The following is a 22,704-nucleotide window of genomic DNA, read 5'->3' as shown; positions in this document are numbered from 1 at the left end:
ACTGGGACTCTAAAAATATGACAGCCCTTTGCAGACTTCGTTGAAGGCACCCCAGTTACTGAAATCAAAGTCAGGCTAAGCAACATACACAAAAGAGATATTGGCAGTATGAATAAAGCTCAAAAAAAAGAAGAAAGGATGCGCCAGGAGTGCTCTTATACAAGAAGCATAAATTCAAGAGAAGAAATACAAAAAGATTCAGGTGAACTTGCAAATCAGAACAATGCACTTAAGAGGAAGAAGCTGCAGAAGGTAAATTCCTATTTGTGTGTGTGTGTGTGTGTGTGTGTGTGTGGAGGTTGAACAAACAGCTTATAATTATAACCACGTCTCATTTATTTTATCATTTAAGACATTTACACACCAATCCTGCTTGATCAAACTGTGGCTCCTAAGATCAAGATGCAAAGTTGTGAGACAAGAAAAGAGCAATGAAACATGCCAGTGACAATTAACAAGCGTCTAAAGCCCGTAAAAGAGTAATTTGATTAAAACAGGCAAGGAACTCTTAAGGGCCTCCCCCCAAAGTGACAATCTTCACCTCAAAGAGGTTTTAATAGCAAGAACGGTCCTCTTGGGAAAATGTTCCACAGCTCAAACAGAGAAAAGAAATTTCACCAATGGCTTGGATACCAAAGAAACAACAAAGCAGATCTTCTGGTTATTTGTTGCGGTAGGTAGACAGGATTGTGTTATAAGTGTAAAGTGGGTAAGGATCAGATCTTATAGTTCGGCATCGATCCAAAGAAGAGGCCGGTCGATGACCCAAGGCATTTTGAGTTGGCTTGAGAAAGAAGACAGAGCGGAAGAACAAAAGCAGGATTTCTGATCTGAGAAGATATCATTCGAAATGTTTGCTAAACTACGAGTCTCAAAACTTGCCATGAATAATAAGCCCTTCATCTCTGTACCGACAATACAAACGGAATGCTTCTTCCAGCTCCATCTGGGATGAAATGGTACAGGGATCACCTGTTTTAAAAAAAGAAAAAATAATAATGTCATTTAGGGAAGCAACTCATGTACGCAACTCTCTCATTTAAAATAGGTTTTTTTTCCCCTGATTTTCGAACAGTGCAACTTTGGAGATCATGGGAATTCATTTATACATTTCAGAACAGGGGGGAAGGGACACTTAGTGGCTGAAAAACAATTGTTCTGGGACCCAGAGACCCTTCCCTTCATAAATGTGAGTGTAGCTCTGTCTCGTAGTAGTTACTCACTGGAAGGGCTATGGGAAAATGATAAGCCTTTGTTTCATCCTGGCATGAAAATGAAACACTAAAAATCAGGATAGTAGAGAGTAGAACTGGCTATTCACTCCATCAATCACCATTTTTTCCCTTCTAATTAGCAGAGCAAACATTTAAAAGGATGGCAATCATTCTGCAGGATCATTTAGTGTGTTATTATGTCTTCCTTAGTTGGCAAACACCCTTTTCGGGAAGCAAATTCTCAACAGACAATTGATGGATCCTGTCGGTGTTTACACAGAAAAGGTCACGGAATTTAATGTCACTTATTCTGAGAAAAGCATGAAGTGAGGTCCCCAAAGGATAGTGTGAAACAACTCAAGTTGGAAAGCACCAGAATTTGAATATACCAGTCCCTCTATATTATTGTTTATGCTGATTGAAGAACAAGCTATCTATGCTTCAAGGAAACAATTGCTTCTCTCTTTGATTATTTTTAAGAAGTTTTAAGAAGGCTCCTTGATGCTTTCAAGTTTTAAGTGAGGATCTCCAAGGTTTGTGGTACCCACAAATTGATACGAAGAGTGAAGGGTCTTGGGGGGGGGGTCCTACTGCCCCAATTCCAGCCAGCCAGGCCTTCTCATCTTGAAACAGCTGGAAATTTTCAGGTAGTCCTCGACTTACGACAACTGTTGTAAGTTGAGGATCACCTGTGTATAGAAGAAGCCAAATTCTTCCTTTCTCTCTCTAGCTGGTACAATTAAGCAAAGGCTGCAGACATTAAGCAGAGCCATTCTTTGTTAAGGCACCATTTTCCTGAACACCAAAGTTAACTTTCAATTTTCAGCAAAACCATCATAAGATGCAGTCAATTCATGACGTAATCTCTAAAGGGAAATTATGGCTAGTTTGAATATCTGAGGCTATTAATTCAAAATAAAGTGAGATATAATATGCCCCTAATGACTTCAGTTTTTTATTTCTCTAATCTGAAGCTGCCAATTGAGTGACAGTTCCAAAAAAGCTTTCGAAATAAAAAGTTATCCATTTAATATCTCTTTTTTTGGTGGGGTAATTAACTGGACCATAAAGCGCTTTAGGAAAAAAAAAAATTTTTTCCCCCAAAACCACGGTTACAAAAGCCTAAAATACCTTCATTATCAATCCACTTCAGGGTAATTGGTTGTTCCTGTGATAAATTGCACATTTCTCTCACTTCATCACAAAGTTCATCATAGTTCATTGAGGCACCCAAGTGGGTGATAAGGATGTCTCTGAAAGAGATTAATTCACAAATTAAGTAAAATACGTGCTTAGAGTGCCTGGTGTTTTGTAAAGGCAGATTAGCTTAGTCAGGATCCTTGGCAACTTCAAGAAATTGGAAATATGCTTTGAAACTATGCAACATCTGTGCACACGTAAATAAATATGAGTAAATAAATATGTGGCTTTCAAAAAGAAACGATCCCGCAGAACGTAATTGGGTAGCTGTACCGAATAAATGTACTGAACCCACGAAAAGATTTGAGAGCAAGATACGTGCATTTTTCTGATGCCCTTACAGACAGTCCTCGACTTCATTTAGTTCATTTAGAGACGGTTTGAAGTTACAACGGCACTGAAAAAAGTGACTTATGACCGTTTTTCACCCTTATAATCGCTGCAGCATTCCTAAGGTCGCTTGATTAAAACTAGGATGCTTGGCAACGGATTCAAACTTATGACCATAGCACCAGAACTTTGTAGCCACTTTTGCACTTTGTGCAAAAAGGACAGGTAGACAATTTTTCAACTTATGGAAGTGAAGAACGGTTAAATAAGATTTGAAATGTTGCAGGAGATGGAAGACTTCCTACTCAGGAGAACTGTCCTTTATTCAAAATGTCAGCATGAAGCACAGTCCTGGGAAATTTCAATGAAAATACATTCCTCAACAGATTTCATTCCTGAAGGAAGATTATGTTACCGCAACCTGTATTTTAGCCATTCAGGATGAACACTTATACCACTTTAAGTAATGAATTGGTCACACCCAAAGTGTACAAATATCCATCTTTTAAGCATTCAGGGAGGCACATTAGCAAACATGAATAGTACAACTTCCTCATAGCTTGCAAGACTTCAATTTAGTCATACTATCAAAGGTGTTCTGTACCCGAAATAGACATCGTAAATAATTTAACACCTTCCCGAATAATTCTTGACGCTAATTTTGTGTCTTGATGCCGGCACCTTCACAATGCGCGACACGTCAGATCATATAAAAATAGAAATCCTTTGCATGGTGGCAAGCTTTGGTAAAATTATTTATACCACCCTGTAGGTGTGATCAATAAACCCAGACTGAGTAATTAAAGAATTCTACATTGTGTCAGTTTAAACCCCTCCCCACTGACGGTGATGGGAAACAGAGCATGTGGTGCTGGCTACGTTTTTTCACCAAATCCATTTTACAATATGTGAAAATAAAAGAAGGTCTGAAATGAAGCTAAGGGGACCAGAATTTCCGTCGCTATGCAAGGCAGGTTGTTAAGCGAGTCACACTCAATTTTATGACCTTTTTTGACCTGGGTTAAGTGTTAGGGACGTCAACAACAACTCATTTCGTTCAGACGGAAGGGGGTAACTAAAGTAAACACCCTTTGGTCGACCTTTCCAGTGTTTGGCAGTAGTGCACGGGACCTTAAGACGTTGACATGATTCATGTACGGTCAACGGTTCGTAGACTTAAAACTAGTACACTGGTACCTCTACGACACTACTAGTATTCACGTTCCTTGGGCTGTAAGTCACTTTTTTCAGTAATTCCTAAAGGTCTCTAAATGAATCGTTGTAAGTCGAGGACTACGTGTACGGCTTGAAGGACATGAGTGAAGAATACAGTGCGTAAACACCCTTGATGTAACTTACCCATTATAATGAGTTTTTACTCTAATGAAGTCTTTCTTCGTGTTCATTTTTGATCCCATTCTGCTAGGCATGATACTATGCAACATTCAAAACAATGTCCTTGTTTTATAGACTGGTCTTCCAAATCATTCAGAGAATGACGAGGGGTTGCAATAAATGAACAGGCAACATTTTTATGCTTCTTCCCAGGAAAAACTTCATTAGACTGCATGCACACAAAAGTATAGACAAAAAGAAAAAAGAAAAAAAACACAAGTGAATGGAAAACATAATAAATATTGAATTAAACCTAAAAAAAACATGCGCAGTCAAACAAATCAGCTATGTAGTTTATGTTCCTTTTCTTGCTAAAATAAAGTTTTATACTGTTGCTTAAGATTACCCCATAAGAAGAAAAAACAACTTTGTAGCGTTAGGCACCATTATATGTAAATTGTATACATTCTAGAATAGATGTTGCCTCTGCTAAAGCAAACCAGGTAACATTTTGGCCAATAACATTAGTTATCCCTGTTTGAAAACTGAATGATTTTTTTAAGCAAACAAATCTGGCTTGATTCCAAACCGTTTCCTTTCCAAGCACAAAAACTACAAAACGTGTGATATAATCTGTTCAAAGGGAATTTTTCTTAAGTAGTTCACAACCAAAGATAAAAAGAAAAAGTTCGGACAGCCTCTAACTTCAGCCATCCTGTAATTTAGAGGTGGGGAACTATGGCCCCCTTTAGGGCCTGTGGACTTCAACTCCCAGAATTCCAGATCTAGCATGGCTGGCTCAGGAATTCTGGGAGTTGAAGTCCACAGGCCGTAAAAGGGCCATCGTTCCCCACCCCTGCTGTAACTTCTGGGCTGCCAGACAGACCTGCATTCCTCACATACCACCAGTGCCCTCTTCACATTATAATTTAAGACAAGGTGAAACACACCCTTTTCACCTTCCACTCACAGTGCCCCACCCGCTTATCACACATGCTCACCTTCTGAAGAAGACTTCCTGTTCCTTCAGCACCAAGTTTACCTCCTGGCTGAATATCCCATCACTATAATTTAGCCCAATTAAATTTAATTAGAATTCTTGCATCTCCTTTTTTTACTATCCTGGCACCCATTCTTTTGTTTACTTAGTTGTATTGCTCACGGTGGGACAAAAACTCCTCTCTTGCAAAAACCCCTTTATACTGTATTAAATAACATCAGCTTACCCCTTTCCTCTCTTTGATCGAACTACTTTTGATTCATACAATAGGTATGACCAACCCCAGGGAGCCTGACGAAAGCAGAATCTCAGATTGAAGTTCACATTCAGCCAGGGAAGCCCACTGTTATTGTGGGAGAAAATGGCAGGAGGGACCGCCATCTAAGCCAGTGGTGGTGAACCTATGGCACGCGTGCCAGAGGCGGCACTCAGAGCCCTCTCTGTGGGCACGCGCGCCATGCCCCGGAGATAGCAACAGTCCCTTTTCAACCAGCCTCCCGCTAACTCGCCAAGGTCCCATGTGGCCAGATGCATCCCAGCACCCATGCGCTCACTGGCCTCTGTGTGCGGGGGCCGATAGTGTCAGGCAGTAGCCGCCCTGGCCCCTGCCTTGCCTTGCCCTGCGACAATGGCACCCCTGCCCTGCCTCGCCTTGCCTCACCCCACAGATGAGCCTCCTTCCCACCGCCCCATGGGACGGGGGTGTACGTAGGGAGGGGTGCTCGTTGTAACTCCACTAGTACGGGTGGAACCGGTGTGGATGGGTCAGACGGTACTGGTGGGTGTCAGTGCGGGTGGGTCACCCGGTGTGCCACCTGGCACACAGTGACAAATAAGTGGGTTTTGGGTTGCAGTTTGGGCACTCGGTCTCTAAAAGGTTCGCCATCACTGATCTAAGCCAAAGCTGGGACACAAATCAAATATCTCAATTTTTCTTCCCTTCTACTCCTTTCTAGCAAAGTAGACCTAATAAATATTTTCCACTGACATTATCAGTCCCTCACAAAAGGGATCTATCTTACCTCCAGCAGATAAGAAGCAATTACAACACACTATTATGTATAACAGTGATAAAACTCTCCTCTCTCAAGCTTATTCCTTGACACTTTGTGTGTGTGTGTGTGTGTGTCTACTGCAGGGATATTGGTGGGTCTTTCTTATGACACATTTCCTCCAACCCCGCTTGGTACAAAGGTTTGATTGTGGCTGGTGGATTGCAAGGTGTTGTGACAAAGGAAAGCAATGCAGGAAGTATCAACAACTCACATTTATGCCTTTCACTGTGGAACACTTAATTATATGAATTATTAATATAATCTAACAGTAAACTGCTCCAATAAACATATAAATGGCTGTATGTTAATAAAGTTCATACACACAAAAGTAATAGTATATACAATATTAACATTCATCATAAATGGCATATGCATGGCAGTATAATTATTGTGTATCATAGGCTTTCCATCACCTTAACACCCCTCTATTTAAATGCAGAATCATATAGTAATTCACATGCAATTTGCTTTTCCACACAACAGTATGGAAATAATTTGATGCCCTTTTCTGGGACATTTGCCTAAAGCCCTGGCATTTCCAGGTGGTCTCCCATCCCACTAGTAACTGGCTCCAAATTTTAGCTTTTTGAGATTAGACCAGGCGAGCTAGATTCTAACATCTGCTGTGGAGAGTACTGAATGATTCTGTTTATATTGTGAGAGGTTTGTGTGTATACACTGTAACACAATACATTTATGTACACTTTGTTGCCAATATTTGCTATTGTTGCTGTTCCTACGCTCCTTGGACTCCAGTAAGACTGAAGGAGTTTATATATAATAGAGTGTTTGATGATAACAACAAAAAGCAAAATAACACCCACAACGTTTGTATCCTTTCCACCAGTTCTCTGCCACACTAATCTAAGCTACAGAATATGATCTAATTATATACAATACATATTTACCCACAATATAAACAATAATCACTGCAATTTATATACCACTACAGAGATGAAGTAAAAATAGACTCCAAGCAGCTTATGAAGTAACCGAAATAAAATTAAAAACAAATCAATACTTAATTTACAGAGAGAATTCTAATTGTAGCTGTAATAGAGACTACATTCTCTCTTATCCTATGTTGGCTCTGTCCCATCTGAACTTCTCCTAAATGTCAAATTCATCTATATTCAGCTAAGAATATGATCTAGTTAGATATGTGGAGAGAGAGAGAGAGAATACTATGAATATTAGTAGTAAGGGAAAGGCTTTCTCCTAAACTTCTCTGCGGACTCTTAACAACACAATGTTGTTGTGACTGCTGTTGTTAGGGGTTTTGAGTCAATCCTGACTCCTGGAGATGACATGCACGTCGCTCCCTTGCAAACATTTTTCGGAAGTGGCTTGCCAATATCTTCCTTCTCCCAGAGGTGGAAGAAAAAAAAAAGAGCCACTATCCAGAAATTGCCCTGTTGGCTTTGGGTCTGAGGCAGGATCAGAACTCACCTCGTTCAGCTTGGAATCCAGCTCCTTCCCGCCAACCGGCTCTTAAGACGATAAAACAATCGGTCCTATTTGGAGAGAAAGATTAATATTAATTAATTAATAATAATAAAAAATAATATTAATAAAATAATAATAGCCCGGCCAGCCCTGTCTTTGGAGTCCCCACTACTTTTAGCTTCCTGCCTTGGATAATGGGGGAGGGGGATGCTTGGGAGTATCTTTTCTGCTTGCCCTCCCCCCTCTCACCCTCATTTCCCCCCCCCCTTTATTCCCGGCTTCACCTGTTTGCCCCCTTTCCCTCCCTCCACTCCTCTCCCCACCAGCCTCCTAGTGCCCCCCCCCGCAAAAAAAACTCACCTGTTTTGGGCGGGGTCTCTCCTTCTTACAGGTATGGTCACCCCCCTCAGTTGATGAGGTGACGGGGGGGGGGTCGGTCGCCTCTCCACACTTCCCGCACTTCCCGCCTGGCTCCGGGAAAGGCTCGCGCTCCGCGGAAGTTTGCCTCCAACTTCCCGGAGGAGGAGACAAGAGGGAAGGGCTCAAAAGTCGTCCTTCGCGTCCGCCCCTTCCTGACAGGATTATTATTATTATTATTAGGATTATTAGTATTATTATTTCGTTTCGCTTCGGGGTTTTGTTTTTTTTTTTTCTTCTCCCTTGAGGAAGAGGAAGAGGAGGCGCGCTCCCGAGTGCGCGGGCAGGTAGTGACGGCGCGCTCCCGCCGCCTCGCTCACCCCCTCAGCGACCCCCCCCCTCCTCCCAGCTGCCGTCCGCGCAGCCGCTCTCCGGCCTCCCAACATGGCGGTCCCGCCTCACCGCGGGACGCGTCCCTCTCAGCCCCGGCTGCCTCCGCCCTCTCCGCGCGCGCGCCGGCCTCCCAGCCAATGGCTTGCTTTCTAGCTCCCGCCTCTCCGCACCTGCCGGCCTATAGGAAGCCAGGGCCGGGCTGGCCCTTCACCTGAAGCCATCGCCCTCCCCTCGGATTGGCTTAGCCAATCAGAGCTCGTCAAGACGTCCTTACCTGGCGACGATGGGCGGAGCGCAACGCGAGAAAGGGGAGGAGGAGACTCACCTGTCCACCAATAGGGATCGCGAAGAGGGCTGGTTCGCCTAGCAACCAGGCGAAGAGGGGCTGAGGTGAAAAGAAGCGCGGGCGAAGAGTCGAAGTCCGACTCGCCAGGTTGGCGGAAGCAGCTTTTACGTGACGCTTCTGCCTCAAAATTATGTATTAAGCCTCTTTTAAGAAGTATGGAGTTTATAAAAGGTCTTCAAACTTGGCCCTTTTATGACTTGTGGACTTCAACTCCCAGAATCCCTCAGCCAGCCAGGGGAGGGAAGAGGAAAAAAAGAAATATGCAGGTAGTCCTCGACTTATGACCACGATTGAACCCAGCATTTCCATTGCTAAGCAAAAGGCAGTTGTTAAGTGAGTTTCGCCCCGTTTGATGACCTTTCTTGTCACAGTTGTTAAGTGAATCACTGCAGTTGTTAAGGTTGTTAAGTGAATCGGGCTGCCCCCATTGACGTTGCTTGTCAGAAGGTCACAAAAGGGGATCACGTGACCTCAGGACTCTGTGCCCGTCGTAAATATGAATCGGTTTCTAAGTGTCTGAATTTTGATCACGTGGGGATGCTGCCACCGTCGTAGGTGTGAAAAACGCTTATAAGTCAGTGCTTTTTTAACTTTAAATGGTCACTAAACAAATTGTAAATCGAGGACAGCCTATAATTCTAAAAAAAAACCAATAAAACACAGGAATCTCTATTAATGTATTTTATATTTTCTTTTCCTCCATAAAGTTGCAGGGCTCAGGGTTAACCTCTTTGTTTTCTTTGTACACTTATAAGAGAATTGGAGATACAAAAATATAACAATGTGAAAGAAAAGCTCCTCTATTTTCTCTTTCTCTTTAGTCCAGTGGTTCTCAACCTTTTTAATGCCGCGACCCCAATCGGTCGTAAGTCGAGGACTAAACCGGTCATAAGTCGAGGACTAAACCGGTCGTAAGTCGAGGACTACCCAACTGGTCGTAAGTCGAGGACTTTCCCTGCCCGGGAGCGCCGCGCATGCGTGGTTCTGCCCCCTATGCCGGCCGAGGCGTAGCTGTCAAGCGGCAGAGACGGAGCAGGCCGACCACCAGCTGGCCCAGCCCAAGGGAGGTAAGGCACCCGCCGGAAAAGGGGGGAAAAATGGCGGACAAAAAAAAATGGCGGACAGCCTTACTTGGCGACCCCCATGAAATGGTCGATCGACCCCAAATGGGGTCCCGACCCACAGGTTGAGAACCACTGCTTTAGTCGTATGTAAAGGTTGGTACAACAGATATAAAGAAATGAACTTCGCTGAATTAACTCAATGGCTCAGGTTCATGCATCACGCTAAAACATTATAAAACTTCTCTGAATTTGCACCTCACATTGGGCCATAAAGCAGCCAATTGCAATTTAGCACTGCATTCTTTAATCCCAGCCATCGTATGATTTCCTTAGTCAGGTCAACGCAATAAATGTGGCTTATAAGCAAACCATGGTTTAGCACAATGTGCAAGTCTGTTCGTATTCTTACAGTAACAGAAAATCGTCTTAAGGCACCTTCAAAAGTAAAGATCTATGGTATGAGCTACAAAAGCCTAGTCTTCTGCTTTATTGTAGGCCAAACACAATCTCAGGTTTCTGCATACTTCTTCTTCTTCTTGTGCCATATCCATTATCGGACGTTGGCGATCATGTTGGCGATCCTGTTTTTATCAGCAGCCGCACGAAAAAGTGCTGCTGAGTTTTGTCCAACCTATATGGTATTGTTTTCTTCCAGCAGGGGGCAAGAGAACATTAGATGTTAGTGGGAAAAGTGTTTCAGTCAATCATCTGATTCAATTCTGTTTTTGAATTTCAGAGACTATTATGAAAAGAGCAAAAGACAAGAGAAATGTAAGTGGCCTTTGGGCAATAGAATATTCATGATTCTCTCGGAAAATATCTCTTTATTTGTAAATAATAGACAATAAGCCTTCATAGTAGCAGGGGTTTGAGTCCAATTTTGTCCTAGATAAAATACATGGTACTGTTACTGGATAAGCACAAGCATGCCAGTTAACCCTATTGTGAAAAAAAGAGGTTAGAAACATGATGATGACAGAAAAATACTCATGGTCCTTGGAATCTGCCCTTTGAGATGTTGGTTTGTTTGTTTTTATTTATTTTATTATCTTATTTTTATTTATTTAGGTTAAAACAAACAATGGACTTAAACCCAGTATTTTATTAACCAGACAGTGTAATATTAAGGCATCAGACTATAAATCAGGAGAACCTGAGTTCTAATTTCGTTTTAGGCACAGAGTCAGCCTGGTGACCATGGGCCAGTCCCTTTTTTTTAGTCCTAGGGAGCAGACAGTGGCAAACCACTTCCAAAATCTTACCAAGAAAACAGCAGGGATTAGTCTGGTCAAGTACCAGGAGTCAGCATTGAGGCACAAACAAAATTTTATTAGCCACTATATTTGGTTTGTCCTGAAGTTAAGTGAAATATAATTCCCTGTACTTGCTATTCTGTCTGCCCATACCTTTTTCTTTGTGATGAACACGTTCTTCAGATTTTGAAGGACTACCTGCGTATTACAATAATAGCATTTTAATTATTTGCAACTTTCTCATGGTTAAGGGAATCAGTTGTGTGTAACAGTATGGTCAGCTCGGACGTATCTCCATGTCTCCAAACATACTTATAGTTCTTTGTCCTAACTAAAAGACCGTTTTGTATGTATGTCTATTTTAACGGACAGAACTATTTGATATAGAATATTTTGGTTTATGGTCAATATATATATGTATATTATTTCTGAGCATTTTATCTTGAATGTTACATTTTTACCCATATATTTGGTTGGATTCCTTTTTCTAGGTAGAAGGTATGTGATTGGTTATATGATTAATTATTTAGCATTTCAGTAGCATTTGGAAAAAAAGATGTCCTGGATTTTTTTTTCAAACAGAGAAAGATTTATGTTTTTGCAAGTTTGAAGGTCAATGCTACTGTGGAGAGAAAGTACAAAGAACAGGTTCTCACTTAGTGTACCAAAAATTGGATGTGAGCCAGTCAGGCATAGAGACCACAAACTAATGATGTATGAAAAAATTCTGATCTCCATGGTAATTCCATTGCAACGAAGCATGATAGATGGCACACAGATATTATTTAGCTGCTTCTTAATATAGACCACATCTATGTTTAACACTTACAGGAAGAAAACTATTTTTTCTCCAATTAGAGAAAGGTTAAAGCATTGTCAGTTCCATAACCCGTATAGATTAGAAACTCTGGTGAGCTACAATCATTTAATGCATTGATGGGGAAAAAATGTCTCACCTTGCAGGAATGATTGAATCCAGGAAATGTCTTCGCAGCTTCCACCAAACTAGAATTTGGTCTCTTCAAATAAGGACAGGGTAGTTATTTGTTTAATTGACATTGGAAGATTATGCTCAGATTTCACGATGAGCTTAATTATTTTCAAATTTTGAAATAACACACAGATCAAAGATGCTGTCCAAAATTCAGTTTTGTCAGATTGATAACGCAACTCACTACAAAAAAGCAACCTGTATTGGAAGCGAGGACTGCTGCACAAAATGCAACAGTTGAAAAAAAATTAGGTTAGGCAGAGCTGCATACAAAAATATATGCGTTTAAAGGAACACATATAAAAATATGGATGGATTTTAGTATAGACTGATAGCAAACCAAGTTGTGTGAGTGACCAAATTTATAACTGAAAGACTGAGAAACTAAAATCAGCTTTGGGGGGGGGGGAGAGCTGTGTTACTCTACGATAGCAAAACATCAGGACGAGTCTAGGAGTATCTTTTCTGATTAACACATTTTATTAAAAAGGGATAAGTGTTCAGGAAAGCTTCAGAAAAAGTGCTAAAACTCCTCCTGAACTTGACAAAATTTGGCAACCATGAAAAACTAAGAGGAGAATTAAGCTAGCAAATGGGATCCTTAACACGAGTCGTTCAGTGCTACTCCTGAGCATTTTAAAATGCATAAAATGTAGGATGTTCTAAGCAGATGGAGGGCACTTGCGTACATCTGGTAGCGTGGCTCTGGTGGAGAAGAAACCTTGCTTTTCTCACTCTCCACAAGAGGAAAAAGGCTGATCTGAAGCAAGCTACCACAGCAGATGTCTTACAGATTGTTCTCAGTTGTCCAACTGTCTTTGCTTAATCTCACTGGCTGTTGGGCCTCTTACAAATACCACAAAATACAGTTTTCTCCACCTCCCACAATATCTACAACAGATGGCGTGCGAGCGAGGGGAGAAAATTGTCTTTCCTCCATTTAGCATCAACAGACTTGCCCGTCCTTTCAGCAGTTATTCAGGATCCACTCAGGCAGAGTCAAAACAAGGCAATTTCCTTGTAACTAAATAAAGATTTGATGTCACAAAACTCCAAGGTAGGCTTCTTTTGAGGTGGGGAAAGAAAGGGAACCACCTAAGACAGAAAGGGCTCCTGTGTTAGTTTTTAAAATCCCGGAGATGCACCGTATATGTGCTGTCACGCATTCCTACTAGTTTGCTTTTAAATTCTTTTCAAGAGTGGAATGTGGGTGAGGAATTACCAAACACTTTCACTACAATACGTAAATTACACTCTTTGGCATGTATTCGCAATCTAGCAGACTTTTCTGCCACCTATAATAGTCCTTCAATATCTGGATTTCAGTTCAAGAGGCAGGCCAGTAACGAAAGGCAAATAACGACATTGAAAGCAAGGAGAATAATAGAGTAATAGAGTTGGAAGGGACCCTGGAAGACTTCTAGTCCAGCCTCCTGCTGAAGCAGGAAACTCTATACCATTTCAGGCAGATGGTTGTCCAATCTCTTCTTAAGAGCCAGTGTTGGAGCATCCAGAACTTCTGGATTAATTGTTCTAACTCTCAGGAAAATTCAGAGACGTGCTCCATGCAGAGTGTTGCAAAATGTAACATGAGACCTCTAGGTATCATGCGAAACTCAAATCAGATCAAGCCACGTTGTTGCTTAGCGGTGGTGCTCCCTACCCGTTTGTTGATTGGGTTCACACATCTAAGCCAGAATGGGGTTTTAAAAGAGTGTGGATATCTGTACAATTGTTACTTATCCTAGAATCTAGGAGAGACCTAAGGTTTTCAGAACAGCCTTTTAACCAATGTTAATTTGGGGGAAAAACACACACACACACACACAACCCAGAGAACAAAAATGGGGAAGCAACAAAAAAAATAGGACATCGGAAATCCCTAGAATTAATGATTCTTAGGAGACGTTGACTGGCGATATCTCTGAGGTTAAGAAAAAGTGAAGATGGCTGGTTCAATAACCAGGGTTAGGTAAATAACCTAATTCCATAAAACTGGTTCACTGATCAGCAGTATCTGATTGCAAGCGACAGAAGAAAATGCAACAGAAAAAAAAGGCGGTGGGGTGGGGGGAGAGCAGAATAGACAATCAGAGCATGGCTGGCTGGCCCCAAAATGCATCTTCTGTGCAATCTGTGGGGAGGATCCATTAATTCCCTCCCAACTCTATTTAATTGTGCTGGCACAGAGGAAAGGCAAAGGAGGGGGGTGGGTGTCAGTTCTTGCTTCTAACACACAGTAAAAAGTCTTTCAATTCCTTTGCCTAACCACAGACGCTATTAGCTGTAAGCAGTTCAAGCACTGAATAGAATTGGCTGGTTCTGATAGGAGGAGACTTACTGGATCGGCACTAATATTTTCTTAAGTTCATTATCTGCTAGTGGAAAACAATTCCCTTTAAAAACCAAAGAGGGACTCTTTTTTTAGGACCATCTGCAGCAGCTTCTCTGAACTCACTTTCCCGCCTTATCATATTTTTTTTCTCTCCCAGATCCAACGATGGTAATTCAACTCTACCACCGTCCCCTTCATGTCAAACATCGATCCTGTTTCTGTTCTTTTAAGGCAGAAGCAGAAAAGGAAGTTCTGCAGACTTGTCTGAAATGGTATAGGCTTTCCTGCTTGAGCAGAGGGATGGACTAGAAGATCTCCAAGGTCCCTTTCAGCTCTGTTCTGATTGACTGGCCTGCACTGGTTTTGTCCAGCCAAGTTAGCACCAAGGCTTCCTTGCCAAGGCCTTTGACAACAAGGCAGGCAATTTTGTATTTTTCTATCTGGCGCTGCTTCTTTTTCAGCCGATCAAAAATCTTGCGAGTTCTTCCATTGTCTAAAAACTCACTGTAAAAATATTGCAAAAATATTCACGTATGCTTCCTCCCTCTCTTGACATCCTCATTTTTATACAGCCCTTCCCTTGCATACACACTTAGCCATCGTACCATGTCTATCTATATCTATTCCCATATATATAGTGTTTGTGTATGTGTATATGGTATTATATAACCTATAATGTGTGCATTTCTGTGATGACTGCATCTCTTTGCTATTAAAGGAAAATGTGTGCAAAGGTTTGCAAATTAACAACGACAATAGTAATAAGCTTACAGGACTCCCAATTGCAAAGCAAATGCTTTTGAAACAATGTTGGTATTTCTGCATATTAGGTAAGGCATTCAGGCTGGAAAACTCAGACATCCTTACATGTCTCCAGGAAAAAAAATTATTACTTGTGTTATTAAGATTCAAATGACTTATTAGCACGGTATATTTAAAAATGAGCAACACAAGGTTTTACATTTTGAAAAGAATTGTTAGGGTTTTGATTATTGCAATGAACTATACTTCAGCAAAATTCTTTGCTGCAGGCTCTGTTTCTTATTCTCAGCTAGGTTTGTTCTAAATCCTTTACGCTAAACAAAAGGTACATTAAAAATTACAAAGCCTCAAATCAGAACATAATCTTCACTCTCCAAATTTAAAAGCAGTATAGAACTGATAAATAATCAAGGAGGAGGAGGAAACCATTTCAAAATTGCCAAATATAAATTATCATGCCATTACTGCTAGGGCAACTTTGCAGCCAAGGAGCATGGCAATGCTGCAGATCAAAATAAATAAAGAGAAATTCTGTAAAATCTCAACCAGCCCATCTTGGAGTAGTTGAACCTGTAAATTATCAAGGCTTGAAAATCAGGCAAAATCTGGAGCAGCCACTTCCAACCCCTCCGTTCATCTCGAAAATTTGCTCATTTCATTTCATCCCGTGCATGATGCGTCCCACCTGACTTGTTGCCCAGACAATAAACCTCTCAAGAAATTGTGTCCTACTTTCCCAACAAATCATTTCAGATATATTCCTGATCTATCAGATGCTCCAAAGGCATTTGTCTTAATTCAGAAATTGGCATGGTGAACGGAGAAGCAAAAGACTTGGCAGAGCTGTTGAACTTCAACAAAATCAAATCATAAAGTTGAGCCATTCTCCCTTTGCCTTCATTGTCAACGCAGCTTCTTCCTCTCGGGGGGGGGGACGGAAGAGGCAATAAAACAAACATTTGGAACAGCTGTACTGATAAAAGTGCTCCCACATTTGGCTCATGGGATGCTCTCTCAATTGTCCCCAAGCTCCTTCAGGGAATGGCAAAGGAACCGGCTGCTGTTTGGGATCCTCACATCGTGTAGGCCACCCAATAGATGACGTTGACGGCAGCAAAGGCAGCTGGGAAAACTGCCCTTGCGTAGACATCAATGGTATCGGCATCAATGGGTTTGAAAAGAGACTTGAGACCAGTTTGGGGCTTTGGGGCCCCTCCTTTCTTGGTGTCCCCCGTTTCTACTTCAGCTGAGCCATACAAGCCAGACGGGTTTGGGGGCCCTCGGCGGTGCCTGCTGGACGTGGCCAGCTCCTGGTTGACTCCCGCAATCGAAAGAGAGAACATAACAATGGCGCTCTTCACATTGACCTGAAAGGGGAAAGAGAGCAGATAGAATTGGGAAGAGGGTGAACTGGAGATACACCTCCCCCAAACTAGCTAATCCAGACATCCTGGCCTACAAAAGTAGACCTGGAATAACATGGTGGCCTGAATAGCTTAGCAGACTGTTACGGAAAGAGAAACAGAGGCTGAGTTCACACACTGCCTCATGCTGTGCTTTGTTTCATAACCCACGATGGCTGGATTTATAAACCCTAACCACGCTTTATTTTACCAATGGTTTGCCCCACACAACACATACCACATTAAGCCAAACCGAACAAACTGTGACATTTTTTAGTTGGGTATGTCAGGCTAGAAGAAATTAAACGTGCTTTCTGGACAACACTACAGACCTACAGTGAAATTCAAGCTAATCTTCTTCCTGTCAATTTAAACCATGCCTTTTATTTATTACTTATATTTGTTTTCCACCCGTCTCGCCTCAAGGCAGCTTTTGCTGTAACAGAACTTGCCTGGCTTCACACATGACTTAAAGAGACTTGAAACCAGTGGTTATTTTGGCTGGGTGTGTTGTGTGAACCTGGCCATTAGGGCTTGTCAAGCTTTGTCTAGAGTTTGTGCGTGTTACGCAACTAGGTATTAATGCAGGGCTGTCCAACCTTGGTCACTTTAAGACCTGTGGACTTACGTATTAGTTCAATGAGTCGTATTGTTTATGGCTAACTGTATATAATATGTGAGTGCCATCAAAAACTAGACCATTTAGCTTTCGGCCCCTTCCAAGATAAAAAATGAATCTCAGCTAGAGCCTACAGGAGACTATACTGACCTCTTCTGCCTGCCTGTTGGTCTTCAACTTGTGTTTCTGCTTTTTCATATAGTCAGCATTGAAATGGGCAAAGGCATATTCCACCAGTGCAGCAAAGACAAAGACATAACAGATCCAGAAGTAGACATCCAACGCTTTTATGGCCGAAGCCCTAGGAAGGGAAGAACGAGCACTCACCATCAGGGTCGTCATGGTAAGAACTGTGGTTATGCCTGTAAGAAACAAAGAAAAAAAAATAGCACCTAGAGGGAGTATATCCCCCATAAAAAGTAACCCGGAGATCTTTCCACTTAAAAGTGATAAGAATTTTATGTCAGTTCCTCAAAATGGGTAGAAGCAACTTGGCTTGCCTGCTGATCTAGATGGACTAAGGATCCGACTTGTACCGAGATGTTTGGTCTGGGTTCAACCACCATGATTTATTTAACCAGTTTGCAGATGGTTCAGGATATCTTTGCATGATATGTAACCCCCCCCCCCCTCTGATCTACTGGGCTGACTAACTCTAGCCCAAGGAGAAGATTACTTAATTGCTTTTACAACCTTGGATTCTCGGCAGCTTAAGGTTACACATACATCATACTTTCCTCACAACAAAGCTGTGAGGCAGGTGGGCTCAGAACTTCATGTCTGAGTGAAGAGTTCAGTGCAGGGGTGTCAAACTGCCGGCTTGCAGGGCCAGTTGCATCATGCGAAGGCTGCGCCCACCCCAGCTCCACCAATGCGAAAAAAGACCGAGTTTGACACCCGTGAATTACAGCCTCCACAATCTTTATCTGGCACTCTTGTTCACTGTGACACCCCAGCTCCAAAAGCTTTTGTAAAAATCAGGTAAAGTCCTCTTTTACCTAGAGAGACCCGTGCAGGTACAGCTGACTGGCTGATCCAGAAAGAGACCCATGACATGGCCACCAAGAGGATTGAAGGGACGTAGGACTGGATGATGTAGACCCCTCGGTTCCTTCGCAGGTGGAAATGGAGACTCAGGCGGGGGAACCGGCCAGCTGCAAAATGGGGATTTTTTTTTAAAAAAAAAAAATCTTTTTGGGTTGCCCTTTTATCCTGCCCTTATTCCCTTTCCCCACCACTGAATTTTTTTTTCCACCCAATTTCTTTGCCCTCGCTCTCCCTTCCCTATCTGTTAGCATTAAGATAAGGCTTTTGGAGAACTTTCCATAGCTCCTTGGTCTTGTTTAATTCTTCACTTTTAAACAGAGAACTCACACGTGATACTAAACCATGGTTTGTTACAATAATCAGTTGGGATCACCAACACTTGTCCCCACGAACTGTGGACTACAAACCAGGGTAGAAAAAAATTAGGCCACCTCAAGCCATCTCATAGTTAGAATTCTGCTTACCGGTGTGAAACCCCAGTTTTGCCCTTTGTAAACGGTTGCTTGTAGCTAAGTATGTTGTGTGAATTTAGCCATATAAAGAGCAAATCGTGATAAAACGTATTTATCATAACGAATGAGCCCTGTGTTTAAAAGCCCAAGATTTATCTTTTAAAATGCCATTTTACCCATCATGGTGAATTGAGCTCTTATAGCTTGTTCAATCCAGCTAGTTTCCTGTCTCCTCAGAAAATATGCTGGTCAATAAGCATCCAACTATTAAATAGCTAATTACTTCACTTACCAGATTTGAAGTTCATAAGTTCAGTAGTGAATCGATAATTGATAATGGTGAACTGAGCAAGTTGCAGCTTATCCAACCCGTGAATTTGCTCTTGGCTCTCAGACCAGTGGTAGACAATGTCCTCGGAGGAGTAACCATCTGTTTTAAAAAAAAAACCTGAATAAATACAGGTGCATAAAGAGGAAGGTGAAACAGGGTTCACATAATAGGCTAAACCTGATTTGTTTTAAATAAATTTTTGCAAGTGAAAATAAAAGTTTCACCAAATTAAGCAACTACCATAGATTTCAGCATAATATGTCAACATGGCCCTGTTTCGTTTTCCTCTTTCTCAATTTTCCAAGGAAACTTGATTCAAACAACACAGCAAAAGCATAGGAAGTCATATCCTTTCTTTCCTCCAGCTTGGGATCGATTTGTGTGTTAAACTCACAACTCTCCAAGTGCAGCATGCATTCCTGCTCATCCATTGGATACTTGGTGAGATCCATGTCACAGGCCACCGTGGAGGTAACCCTACACCAAATGAAGAGAGAGCAGAACACACAACACTTACATTCAAGCATCTCCCTGCTTACCCTGCACACTTAGGCTAGTTTCCCAACCTTGGCCATTTCTAGGTAGGTGGACTTCAAATCCCAGAATTCCACAGTCACATGGCCATTGATGAGAATTACAGGAGCTGAAGCCCCAACCTCTGGATATGCCTGGGACTGGAAATGCTGGCTTAGAGGAACTTCCTGCCATTTCACTACCCAATAAATACGGCTGTTTACCACTGGCCACAAAATTGTCGTTTACCTGATGCTGTAAAGAATGACTCCATCAGGCTGCAGCCTTATAAGTTTATTCTCCACTGTTACATCATGAAACCAGGCTGACTTGGCATTGACTATAAACGTATCCGGCAGCCAGACTTTGTCCACAAAACGGCTATCCAAGCCCAGCGTTTCATTGGTCCGGTTGTACGACAGCCGGTGGTCCCGCCAGCTTTGATGCAGAAAGACAGTCATCGTATATTCCTAAAGACAAGAATTAACAGAGCAGAATTTTTTAAAAAAAATCATTTAAAAAAGATATTTGTGACAACTTCTCTGGGCCAAAAAGGAGCATTTTCCATTCCCCCCCCCCATTTTGTCATGTTCCTAACAAATAAGCTGCATTTCTAATTTAATAAGCTGTCATGTTCCTAACAGCTTATTAAATTAGAAGAGCAACCTATTTGTCACAACTAAAGATTTGTGAACTAGATAGCCATATTCCACAACATTTCTATGCAGTCTAAAAACAATTGCCATTTTCACCATCAGGAGAACAAACGTGATGTCACCATGGCTGGTTTAGCTCTGGTGCTCACTTACCATGTTGGCTTCAGAGATGTGGTCAATGCTAGCCACCTCGATAGCCAAAGCCACATTAACAGGAGGCCCTTTATAGAAATGACAAAGAGAAAGATTAAAACAGAGACACCGAAATTCATGTTCATCTTAATTCAGTCTATTTCTCTGTCCTAATGCATGAATTAGTACAAAAAGTTATGCAGAGGCCCTGAATCAGATGAGACCAGATTAGCACTGTAGCTCATCTTCGTGGGCTTATTTTAATGTGCTTTTAATTTATAAATTTTATTTATTAAATCTGCACCCCAACACAATTTTTACAACTCTTCCCTGACAATCGTGGATAATAGCAAGCAACTAAAAAGTGTAACCCTATATTGATCTACAATATGTAAATAGGACATCTTTTAATTACTCTGTGCTAAAGAGCCTTACCTCCAATTCCTGGCCTAAAATTCCGGGTGTATCCTTTAATCAAGTCATCCAAATTGGGCAACCAGGATATTTCGATGTTTGACCCGATATAATCTCCAATGTCATTCAGGGCTCTCCGTTGAAAGAACGAAAGAGACAAAAGGGAAGACATTAGAAAGAAAACCAAACAAACCCTTTATTTAGTGTTAGCAGACTTCAAAAGAGCAGTTTTCTGTTATAAAGATTCACATTTTGCTGCGTGTTTAAAAATCACTGTTAACTGACTTTAGTTGGAATTGCAGCTGATGAGGAAGACCAGAGGAAGTGGAGAAAACATTAAATTGATGAACAAGATGCTTGAAAGCAAGAACACAAGGTCTCTGCCCAAGGAATCTTATAATCTTAATTTCAGTTTACGTTTGAACTGAAGGGAGACAAGAGACATTTGTCAGCCTTTGACAAAGGTCCTGAATTAGAGTTATGGCTGGGGGATTCTGGGTATTGTCAAAGATTATTCTGGGAACAGCTTAAAGCAGAACCAAATGACCCTTTTGAGCTGGGAGAATGTTTAAAATGTTGAGTGCCTGTTGTAGGTATCTATAGCTATAGGCCCCATTAAATTATAATTTTAACTTAATGAAAAGTTAATAAAATGTATTTATTAATGATTAATAAATACATAGTAAGCAGTCCTATTTCCTGATAGTACATCATTATAATTAAGTATAGATTTTATTCTCACACAGCCTAACATTCCCCTTTGCCCTCACATTCAAGTAGGACAGTTCCACTTTTTCACCTTTTTTATTCCTAGTTACTCTCACTTCTCCAACCTCCCTCCCTTTTCTGGACTGGAACCTCCATGGGGCAGAGATCAGTCTGGGATTTTTTTGATCTAAAATTACAACACCTATAACCATGCCAAATAGAGTGGTGGGGAGAGGGGAGAAAACAAGATCCGCAGCCCACCTACCTCTTTTCACCAAACACATATTGCAAGCGTAAGTTGAAACTGTGTCTGAGGGAAAATGACTCATCTCTACTCAATTACTCTACCAGGGTTTAATAAGTCACTGCAGGAAGAGCTGCCAGAAACCAAGGAATCTTGGCGGGGTGGAGGGTGCTAGGAGGAGGAAAAGAGAGAGGCAGGGAAGCTGCCAGCACCCCCAAGAAAATAAAACAAAAAAAAAAGGGGAGACACAACATAAAAGGAGAAAAAATTTTTTAGACCCCCCTTAGAGAACAGAGGAGTTCACGTTTGAACCGGAGTAAGATCACAGGTCACCAGGTAGGTTAAGCTCGTCACGTTGGTCAACCATCCATTTTGATTTAAGACCGGCTGTTATGCCCATCAGGAGTTGAATTGCTGGACAGCTGAGCGCGGAATTTCTGTTGTCAAGCAAGACAGTCGTTCCGTAGGTTTTGCTCCATTTTACGACCTTTCTTGCCACAGTTGTTAAAGAGAATCACCGCAGTTGTGAAGCTGGTTGTGAAGTGAAGCTGGCTGCCCCACGGACTTAGCTTGTCGCAAAAGGGGATCACAGGATCCTGGGACCCTGCAGCCATCATCCGTGTGAGCCACTTGCCCAGTGTCCCAATTTTAATCACCTGACTAATGGGCTGCAACGGTCGTAAGTGTGATGAACGGGTCATAAGTCGCTTTTTTCCAGTTGCTCCAAACCAGATGCAGAGAAAGGCAGGGCCCAGCTGCCTCATTTGAAACCGTTCCCTAAGGATGCTCCGCTGGCTGGCTCTCCAGGGGTCCCTCTGGGCCAGCAAATAGGGCATCGTATATTTTGGTCCTCCTCTGCCTCGGCCTTCATCGGCGTAACCCACATTCTGTAGATCAGGCGGAGTGAAAACCACGGCCTTTGGCTGTCAGCAGCAGAGGTGGCGATGACCGCCGATTTAGATGGCTTTAAAAGGGGGGGCTGGACCAATCCCTGAGCAATCAAACTCTGATGGCTTCAATCGCAGAGACCCCCCACCTTGGATGCCCCCAGCTACTGGGGAGCCGTAAGAAAAGGAGCCCCTGGTCGGCAACTGGATGGACCCT

General features: G+C 42.0%; 1 protein-coding gene and 1 long non-coding RNA gene across 2 annotated transcripts; both read right to left on the bottom strand.

Annotated features, from left to right (window-relative positions):
- Positions 1 to 837: 837 nt before the first annotated feature.
- LOC107290688 lies at positions 838 to 4,304 on the bottom strand. Its single transcript, XR_001548958.1, has 3 exons — positions 4,104 to 4,304; positions 2,346 to 2,467; positions 838 to 972 (listed from the first exon to the last, which is right to left on the bottom strand). It is a non-coding gene; the product is annotated as an uncharacterized LOC107290688 (long non-coding RNA).
- An 11,850-nt stretch (positions 4,305 to 16,154) lies between these two features.
- Positions 16,155 to 21,640, bottom strand: GABRD (gamma-aminobutyric acid type A receptor delta subunit). The gene is made up of 9 exons (XM_015819599.1): positions 21,622 to 21,640; positions 20,670 to 20,780; positions 20,256 to 20,323; positions 19,696 to 19,916; positions 19,328 to 19,410; positions 18,895 to 19,032; positions 18,102 to 18,257; positions 17,254 to 17,465; positions 16,155 to 16,448 (listed from the first exon to the last, which is right to left on the bottom strand). The coding sequence occupies exons 1-9, from the start codon at positions 21,638 to 21,640 to the stop codon at positions 16,155 to 16,157; spliced, it is 1,302 nt and encodes a 433-aa protein (XP_015675085.1).
- Between the last annotated feature and the right edge of the window lie 1,064 nt (positions 21,641 to 22,704).

Source organism: Protobothrops mucrosquamatus, unplaced genomic scaffold (assembly GCF_001527695.2).
Source record: "Protobothrops mucrosquamatus isolate PMUCROS unplaced genomic scaffold, P.Mucros_1.0 scaffold957, whole genome shotgun sequence".
Lineage (NCBI taxonomy): Eukaryota > Metazoa > Chordata > Lepidosauria > Squamata > Viperidae > Protobothrops > Protobothrops mucrosquamatus.
Note: the sequence above shows the minus strand (reverse complement) of the source record. Positions and strands in the feature narration are given on the sequence as shown.